The sequence below is a fragment of the Monopterus albus genome, unplaced genomic scaffold (assembly GCF_001952655.1).
Source record: "Monopterus albus unplaced genomic scaffold, M_albus_1.0 scaffold684.1, whole genome shotgun sequence".
In the NCBI taxonomy this organism is placed as follows: Eukaryota; Metazoa; Chordata; class Actinopteri; order Synbranchiformes; family Synbranchidae; genus Monopterus; species Monopterus albus.
Window position 1 is genome coordinate 9,228 of NW_018128564.1, and position 10,016 is coordinate 19,243.

Below are 10,016 nucleotides of genomic sequence, written 5' to 3' on the forward strand. Positions count from 1 at the left end.
ACAGGGTGGCCGGGCGCATCCTTAGAGATAGGGTGAGGAGCTCAGTCACCTGGGAGGAGCTCAGAGTAGAACTGCTGCTCCTCCACATCGAGAGGAGCCAGCTGAGGTGGCTCGGGCATCTGTTTCGGATGCCTCCTGGGCGTCTTCCTAGGAAGGTGTTCCGGGGCATGTCCCACCGGGAGGAGGCCCTGAGGAAGACCCAGGACACGCTGGAGGGATAGTTCTCTCTCGTCTTCTCTTCTTGTGCTTTCAACTAAAGATTTCAGGCATTTTCAGGGCAATCCTTCAGCATCCATAAAAATCTTTAATCGAGATCTATTTCATAGATGACTTGCAAATAATTTTTAGTTTTGATTTAAATTTTCCATACATCCCATTTTTTTCTGATTTTGAGTTGCAACTATTACACAAACATATTTCTGCTGATACACAGATGGATTGGCAGCCAAAGCAGGCACAGGCCAAAGAAATGACTAAAGACAGAAAAAATAACTACAAAAATATGCAAAGACAACAAAAGGAGGCATGAGACAAATATAAAGAGACAAAAAGTTCATAGTAATATGCTAATCTTAACACTGTTTCTCTAATGCACTCATTCAAGTGTAATGAACAATGTGCCCTGAGGGCCATTTCCATAGAGCTGCTTTTAAATATACTATCTCGATTTATTTTGCAACAGAAACAATTTACTGACTGGAAAACAAATGAAAATAAGTTTTAGCTGTTTATCATAAGTCTTTAATTTACAACTTCAGAAATCTTACTTCCACAAAAGGCAAATCATTGTTAAGGTAAAACAATTTGACTTCCTGTCTTCTCAGCTTTTACTGCCTACTTGACTTATTTTCCCTTTTGATGAGTTTCTGACGCCCCCATCTGGACCTGGTGGAAGCTACACCAGTATAGAAAAACAAGTGATTAAGTTCATCTTCACATGTTGCTGCTCTCTCTCTCAAAAAACAAACTGTGGATCACTGGTCAATGAATAAAACCAGAGCTGGACTTTCTCTCCTTTTCATGAGAACAGCAGCTTTTGTCTAATTTTCAAAGCAAGCTACAAACATAGAGGCATGTAAATGTCACTTTAACCAGTAAACACGGGACATGCCACATCTTGCAGCTCCAGATGTTTCAGACAGCAGCAGAAAACCAATAATACTTCAGATTGTGCAAAGTGCTTACAACCGCCTTTTATTACTTCCACCCTGTAAAGGCATGTGTGGCAGGAAACTGTGCTAAAAGTGCAGTCACAGCGTTAAAGGGAAGAGGCACACTAGCATTTTCATTAAGACAGTGGACTCACCACAGCAGCTGCCCAACAGTTTAATGGATTTCCCAAACGGACACAAACAGTCTGATTTGAAACTGGTTTCCATACTGGAAATATACAAATAAGTAGAAAAGAAAAAACAGTCCTTTTATCTTATTGAAGCAGCTCATTCTCATTATTTTAAATTAAGAGAATGGAAAACCAATTTAGTGCAGGACAAAAGTCGCTTATTTTACATTTATGTACACATTTTATTTACATCTTTTAAAATCAGGGAAGACAGCAGAAGGCAGGGTGAGGAATGGTTTCTATGAATGTAGCTATCACTTCATGTCATCAATGGGGGAGAACACGATCAGCTTTGGAAGGCTGTACTCCTGCTTCTCTGGTGTTGAGGGTGTGTCCAGTGCCTCCAGGTCCAGTGAGAAGACCTTGTTTGTGGCCTCCACGGATGCTGCAGGCTCCATTAGCCAGTCCCTGTCTAAACCAGACACAGCGTGATCCGACAGAAGGCACGCGGGTGTCCTCTTCCTGTTTTCCATGAAGGAGCCGTCATTGCACACCCGCTCTATCTGACATGTGGTTAATGGCGACTGCTTCGCCTCAGTCTTCAGGGAAGGTATGAGGAGCTCGTCCTCACTCTTGACATCCACGGCTTCGTCATCGAGGCTCAGCAGACTGTCGTAGCTCGACATTTCAGGCAATGTTTCACAGTTGAGGCTGAACTGGACCGCACTGCTGCCTGTGCCACTAGGGCTGTCAGGAGCCTCAGCACTGATGGTGTCCCATGACAGAGTGGAGTGGAGTAAGACCCCCTGCTTGCAGACGGGGGGGCTGCTGTGGCTGATAGAGTAGGAGACACTCTGGGAGGGAGCACTGGGGCTCAGGAGAGTGAGGTGGCTCACAATGCTGTCGGTCACTTGGGTTTTCTCCGCTTCATCTTCCTCAAGCGCCTTCTGCCAGGAGCTTTTCACATCTGCAACTTGGGAAAACAGAAAGGGGGCGACTCATTTTACCCACTCCAAGGAACACCATGATGGACCTCCCTCAGTGTTTTAGGCAAGATTTCACAAATGAACAAACATGAAGAGAGAAGATTAACTTACTCAAGCTCTCAGGTGTGCGTGGCAGCTGCTTCCTAGTAGAGAAAGGATCTTTGTGAAGAGAGTTGAGAAGGACCTCCAAGTCCAGACTTTTGACTCTGCCCTCTGTGGGAGTGGTTGTAGTTACAGCATCTGCAAACTAACACACACACACACACACACACACACACACATCAGGACTGAAATCCTTACCTTAGTTGTGCGTCTCACCGTCATTTCTCAACTCATTCCAGACTCAGAAATAGTCATACTGCTTTAATAAAATGCAGCAAGGACTGTTAAACTATTCATCAGATTCAACCTTAACTGTGACAAGACACATTTACATTTCCTAAGCTCCTGTGCTGCAGCCTTTGATGCTTCCATTAGTGTCAGAGGCATCGCTTTACCTGATCAGCTAGGTTGTCATACTCCATGTCCAATATTTCAGTCTCGATCCTCATGGAAGCCCCCTTTGGTGGAACACGAGTCACCGTCCTCACACTGGCCTAAAAACGGAAATAAAAGGGTGAAATACAGATTATCAAAGGAACTACAAAGAAATGACAAGGTGGAGTGAATCTAAAAAATGGGTTTGGCTCAGAATCAGATGTTCTATGAAGTAACACCAACCTGAAGAGGGGCTACAGGCGGAGCCTTCACAGGAGGGGACGGAGGCGTTTCAAAAAGCCAGTCGAGAGAGGTGTTCGCCCGTGATGATGCTTGACTGGAGACAACAGGGTCTTCACTCTTCTCAGCTGTTGCAGGGTAATAACTGTTTCATGAAGACAAAGACTTCGTTATTGAAAGCACATTCTCACCATCATGTATGATTAAAGCCCTGTAGAATTAAACAATGTCTGCTCCGTATCTGTCCGTGGCGATTTCCCTCAATTCGCCGCGGTCATCAGAGAGCATGGATGCTGTAGGGAGGACTAGTGACGGACAGAGCACTGCTCAGGACTGCCCAGGTATCTGCCTCCCAGCACAAGGCAAACACAGATTATGTTACCTTTCCACGATAGGATAACTGGGGCTGACGCCGCCCTGTGATTTACTCTCTGCCGGCTTCTCCTCTGAAACATTGCAGATTAGAAACCAAGTTGCTACATCCATCAAAATATATGAACTGCAATATAACCTGATTCTGCTCACCAGGAAGTTTAGCTGGATACTGGGAGAAAACACAACTTCTGTTACAAGCTTCAGACGCCGGTTCAAATGACAGAGGAGCCATTGGTGAGAGGAAGCCAAGAGCCTAAAAACAGATAAAAATCTAACTTTGCTGCTGCACAATGAAAGAGAGAGAGGGAAAAATAAATAAATCACTGATTTGGAATGCCCTCGGATTAAACTGGTTCAAAACCCCAAGGACCACTCACAGGATCTTCATTCAGAAAAGAGATTAGGGGTGTGTCCTTCAGGATGTCCTTCCACTTCCTGTCCCACTCAGCGTCCAACTTTAGGATGCTACTCCTAACCTCAGGAATTTCTTCCTTTGAAATCTTCTGTCTGAGGGTATAAAAAAATAAGGTTAATAAACTGCTACTCATGTTACCTTCACTTTCATGTAGCACCACAACACTGTCCTACTGTTGCACCACTATCACAGCATGCCAGACAGGCTAGAGAGTGAGCGTGGGTTCAAGTATACCTGAGGAGGCGGAGGTCCTGCAGCACGTGGGTCATTTGCTGACATCTCTCTTGCAGCTGCTCAGGACTGAGCTGGGGCCTGGGGGCATGAGCGACTCGACGGCGATTCTCACTCAGGAGCTGCAGCGCGTGATTCATCAGCTCCAGCACACACAGGACGTTCAGCTGACCAGCCTCATACACATTCCCTGAACTCAACTGCACAAAACACAGGCTGCGGTGAGATCACTCAAAGTGATCACTTATAAAACAATACTGCTGTATTTATGCTTGGATTGAAATTCTGTTTAGTTCTTGTAGCCACACTCTTAAATCCATGTCTACAATATTGGCCTTCACATCATTTCCATCACAAATCTTAAATTTAAATCCATGTCTGCCATATTGGCATTCACATCATTTCCATCACAAATCTTAACATTTGATAGGGTGAAGAACACTGTGCTCTCAAACACACCAGTGATGCTTTCTGGCCTCACATAATACTGAAAGTTCTACTACACTTTATGCCAAACAAGCCAACAGATACAAACATAATCGCTATGTGTTAGAATTAACAGAACGGACTGAGCAGTTAATGTCACCTGATGTGGAAGCTGTTCAATTCTCTCCAGGAGAGTCCGAGGAAGCCTGAGGACTCGATCTGTCCCGTCCAGGATGTACTGGTCTGCATCCCCTTTCAAAACACTTTCCACTGCATTCTGGTTCTCCTTGGTAGTCGACAGCATTTCATCAATGGTTGACCACAAGGTGCGCACCTTAGGACAACCAAGTATTTTTGTTAGCTCCCATTCTAAAACTTGTCTGAAGTTTAGAATGTAATACTGTAATTTCTGGACTATAAGCCACCCCCACTAAATGTGTTTTGGTTAGCCATGCTGCTCACATAGCCTATACTACGTTAAAACCAGTTTCTACCACCACTGTGTTGGCATTGATAGAAAAACAGTAACACACACTCAAGGTGTGTCTTTATGGTGCGTTAACTGTGGCCCAAATTTGACAGAACAGCAGCGAGTGCTCATGCTAACCAGGTAAACAAAAGTGTCTGAGGCTGCAGTGAATGAAGAGGGCTGCATTTTTTCCACCTCTGAATCTCAGTCTAAACACAGCCTTAATCTGGAAAGCCAGGCAGGAAGCTTTCAATCAGCACTGCTACAATGGCTTTTTGATAACTGCCAAGTACAGATCACATCTTATATAATATCAAATACCTTCTGGGTCTTCTCTGCTAGAGATGCTCCTTCCTGTGCAAAACCACTGCTATAACACCTGAAAAGGTCGACAGATTAAACAAAGAGGACAAAGCGGATCAGTCAGAAGGACACAGAGAAACAAAGAGGCATACGTACTTGAGAAGCTCATCATACTTGGCGCCCTCCGCTCTGATGTCTCTCATGGACTTCACCAGAAGCCTTGAAAACAGGAAAAAGAGAAAAAGAACAGTTAGACAATAGTAAACCAACAGCACAGCTGCAAGTTACTTCCACCTACTCTGCAAAAATAACATCAAATAAATACTGTATGTTCACAGCAGCTTGATGCTTAGTAATGCAAACTCTGATCATCTCCTACATCGGTTTAATTTGAAAACCCCGTCCTGCAGCCACCAGCACACCTTGTTAACCACTGGTTTACTAATTAGTGCACACAGATGGGTGGGGCTTGAAACAAAATGTTAATCACAAACAACATTAAGAGCAGCATATTTAATGACCATCTTTAAGCAAAATGCCTCTGGGGAAAAGGTAAATTTCAGCAGTAAAGAATCATTTTCAACAAGGTAAAGGCATCCAAAGTAAATTTCAGCAGTAGAGCATCATTTTCAACAAGGTAAAGGCATCCAGTATAACAACACACAGGAGCAGAATAAGAACAAAGAAATAAACAACTCAGACTAGCAACTATTACACAAGCACAATTAACCCTGTTGACACTCTTCACAATAATGCACAACACTACGTTTAACAGCAATGCTGTTGCTTTTGCTGAATCTAGAAAACTGCTGTTTTCCCCTTCCATTTGAATATCGTATAGTTATTTTTGTGAAACAGTAATAATGATTTGTTATATTTGCCAAACACTACTGAACAGGTGCCATTTTTGTTAATGCCAGATTCACTGATGTAAATATGAAACAGTAATTAGCTGTCCAGCTGCCAGTGGAATACCAAGGACTTACTGGGCTCGCCTCTGGTACTCGTGGAGGAAACGATCCTGAGCCACTGCAGTTTTCAAAAACCTGGTACTGATCAGATCGAGTCTCTTCACAGCCATGTCTAGGGAGGAAGCTGGTATCGCTGCAGCCTCAGGAACCCAGCTATCATCTGATGAAGACAATATTCAAGACTGATTGCTAGTTCTCCACGTTCCAGCTCCATGACAAATTAAATTAAATGGTGGTGTCTGAAAAGCCACTTCTGTGTCATTCTACGCTTTAGGATTGTGTTCAAATTATGAACAAGGGCTACTGGTACTGAAAAAAGACAGGATCTCCTATCTAGACCTACCTGTGCTGAAGGTCTTCATTTCCTGCAGCATGACATGGTTGGCCAAATGAAGCATCAAGGTGACAAACTTGGGGCCTCCAGGGGAGAGGAACAGAGATGCCACCACTCTGGATCCTGTGCCTGCAGTTTCATCCTACACACAACAAATGATGCAGCACACTAAACAACTGAACCTGTGTTTGTGAATTAAAAAGTATTTCCTTCACATTTTAGATGTTAGCCTTGAAATGACTAAGAGGAAAGTGAAGGTGATGACATGCAATCAAAGGTAGATTCAAACCAGGGCTTCTGCTTTTTTGATGTGCATCTTAGTCCATCATTACATCCCAACACTTTCCTTATGTGCACATTTTGTGCTTTTTGTCATGCAAAAACTGCACACAAATCTCTATGGAAAGCATGTGAGAAAAACAGGCAAGTAGGGAGCAAACAAGGATAAAATGAAAGCCTGTAGGAATGCAGGTCTCAATTTCTCATTTGTGAGGATGTAACTGGAGTATCTGGGAAACGCACTGGAGAATAGTGAAATATTCTTACCATTATTTCACGCAGCCAAGCGCAGGTAACTTTACGAAACTCAACATCTGCTTTGGGGTTCAAAACCGGCCAGCAATTTCTAATCACAAGAATAAGCAGTGTGACGTTTATAACAGTGGCTCGAAGACACGTTTATACAGGAATAGCAATTGTTAATCGTGTCTTAATTTACCTGTATGCTTCATGAAATCGCGTCTTGTTGAGTTTCTCTAACAGGAAACGGGTTACTATGTAGAAAGCATCTTTGTTTGGTTTATCAAACATATTCCTATTGAACATAAAACAGTAGTTAGAACCACGTTTAAAGACTATTGTAACGTTACATCACAACTTAACGGTAGCTTAAAGTACTTGGACAATGACTGGTAAACTAGCTAATATCAGTTATTAACCTGGCAACGTTATGAACAATAAACTCACGATCCCAAGTTGATGTGTTTAGCATTTACGCTAACTTTGCCGGAGACTGACGACGTTGCCGTGTCCGGTTGAAATCCCAGCCCCAGAAGTGCAAACCACAAATATCTCCCATTCTTTTCCTGCAACAACGCCGGGTTCGTCATTATTGAGAGATATAAGAAATGCCGTCAGAATGTCCGGAGCTGACTGCTCGAAACGCCGGCAGCCTAGGCCGCAAGCTTAGGCCTGGACATAAAAACACGAACCGCCAATTTTTTGCACCAAACACCCGGAAGTGGTAATAAATACTTCCGGTGATCAACCGACCATTCTTCTTCTACCCCTCTGGCGGCTGGCAAAACCTTCTGGATAGGAGCATGGCTCAAGAAAACTTATCTAACAACCTTTTTAAACTAAAAGACAGAACAAATGACTGCTTCCCTGAGTTTATTTGTAATGTATTATATATGCTAAATCTGATGTTTCCTTAACCTTGCATTTTTAATGTCTCTCTTGATATCTTGGGCATTCCTTAAATACATTCTATTGTTTCGTTCAAACCACAATAATCTAATTTCCCAATAATGTTTGATCATTGAAACAATGTACTAATTAGTCTGGTTTGTTCATATCTCAGTCTTGAAATGATATCTTCCTCTATATTTGACTTTTAAACAGTTACTTTCCAAGACAGAGGTGGCCCCTCTTATTTTTAATTTGATGTTTAATAAGATAAACTGGTTCTACACTATCCCACCAATAGTAGTAGTGGAAGACAAGCTTTTCAAGATTTGAAAATTACTGTTTTAGTAAACAGAAAGCACAATAAATAGTTTTTATAGAAAGTCAGGTCAAAGTCAGGCCCCTCACCAGAGCTGTTTTTCTCCTGTTCACTTTATTTCCATGGCAGTGGGAAATCATATTGAACGTTGGAGACTAGAAATAGACTTGACTTTATATTGTGTCATTAATATTTCATACACACTAATAAGCCATTATTGCATGCATTCAACTTCAATTTGCCAAATTTGGTAAAGGAGCGTAGTAATAAAACACACACAGGCAGTATGACTATTTTTGTTCAGGCGACCAGTGTAGTTTAGCACCAGAGTGGCCAAGGCAAGGTGTAATCTACCTTAGTGATGGCCCTTTGACACCCGAGGCTCCAACACATGTACGGTAGCTCATAAAGCAATTGTTTCAAACCACTGTGCCAAGGCGTGTTTCGGTCATGTGACTAGTGACGTTTGAATCACTTGAGTGACGTCCGAAGCAGTTGGGTTCGTCGGACGTCAGGTGAATCAGCTGGGTATAAGGGTAATCGCTATATAGCTGTAAACAGATATAACTTCTAACAATTATTGATAAACGTATAACTTTTTATTATGTACGATATGTGGACAAATGAAGTCAAACGTGGTATATAAAATGTGTAACTACAGTGTTAAACTGGGGTCTTGCCTGTAGCTGTAGACAAGAGGTGTGAGTTTTTCTCATATTTATAACTACTTGTCATTACTGGTTATCATACCCTCTTATTAGAAGCCGCTGTTAGTTTTAAACTTGCCACAGAGCTTTTTGCCAGTACAGTTACAGAAATATGGATATTATTCTTCTGTTATTTCTCCCTCTGGCTATTTTCTGGCCGTGTGGGGTGGGGGTGGGGGTATCAGTATCAAAGCAAAGTGTGGGATGTTACATAGAGTTTAAAGAAAGCTGTCCTAATGCTGAAGCATACTGTGTTGATACTTATCGTTTAGTCTCCAGTGGTTTGTATCCCATCAGCACATAATTATGCATTTTAAATCATATTGTTTGTTGATGCACTGTCCCCGCTGTTTGTCCTCATCTTTGTCCTCCATTGTTTTTAACGCTATGTGATTAAAGCTATTTTCCAAAACAGGGACAATAAATTTCTTGCAAAAGAAAAAAAAAAAAGTCCGGTGAATCATCTGATTGGTTCGGTTTATCATGTGAATCACTTTGGATCGAGTGTGTTCAGAGACAGGATATCCCTATTTAGTGGTGTTCATTTGAATCTGTCTTTGCAGAGCAGGTTGGTTTGTTGCTGTTGTTGTGTTAGTTATTGCTTTGAGAGTTAGTAGAGTTGTAGCAGATTGTGTATTTAGTGGAGAATCACTGTAGATAGAGAGATAGATTAATAGATAGATATAGTAAGTTAGAGAGAAATAGATACATATAGTCCTAAATAACATTAGATATAAATAAGATATATACCTATATAGATAAGATATATATATAGATATATTTCATATATAGTTACCCAAACCTCTATGAATTATCCAAGCATTTCCTGTGTACCCCAGCCTCATCTGTGCCATGTGAACGGGTTTTTTCCAAGGCTGGGGAAATAGTCTGTAAAAGGAGAAACCGCTTGTGTCTAAACACTGTGGATTTATTTCTCAATAAAAACTCATAAACAGTTACACAAACACACCCTCTTTACCCACATACCCATGAACCTCTTTACCAATGAACCCCAAAACACACCTTGCCAAGGTTCATACTATAATCTGTATTTGCACCAGTCCCATGTGAAAA

The 10,016-nt window shown here is 42.0% G+C and overlaps 1 protein-coding gene across 1 annotated transcript; it reads right to left on the reverse strand.

Moving 5' to 3' along the window:
* Nucleotides 1-1,159: 1,159 nt before the first annotated feature.
* Nucleotides 1,160-7,779, reverse strand: haus6 (HAUS augmin-like complex, subunit 6). The gene is made up of 16 exons (XM_020588956.1): nt 7,476-7,779; nt 7,228-7,323; nt 7,056-7,134; nt 6,519-6,651; nt 6,191-6,335; nt 5,361-5,423; nt 5,223-5,280; nt 4,593-4,766; nt 4,010-4,206; nt 3,738-3,867; nt 3,511-3,613; nt 3,368-3,431; nt 2,989-3,130; nt 2,766-2,864; nt 2,380-2,515; nt 1,160-2,255 (listed from the first exon to the last, which is right to left on the reverse strand). The coding sequence occupies exons 1-16, from the start codon at nt 7,616-7,618 to the stop codon at nt 1,597-1,599; spliced, it is 2,421 nt and encodes an 806-aa protein (XP_020444612.1). The 5' UTR covers nt 7,619-7,779; the 3' UTR covers nt 1,160-1,596.
* Nucleotides 7,780-10,016: the final 2,237 nt, after the last annotated feature.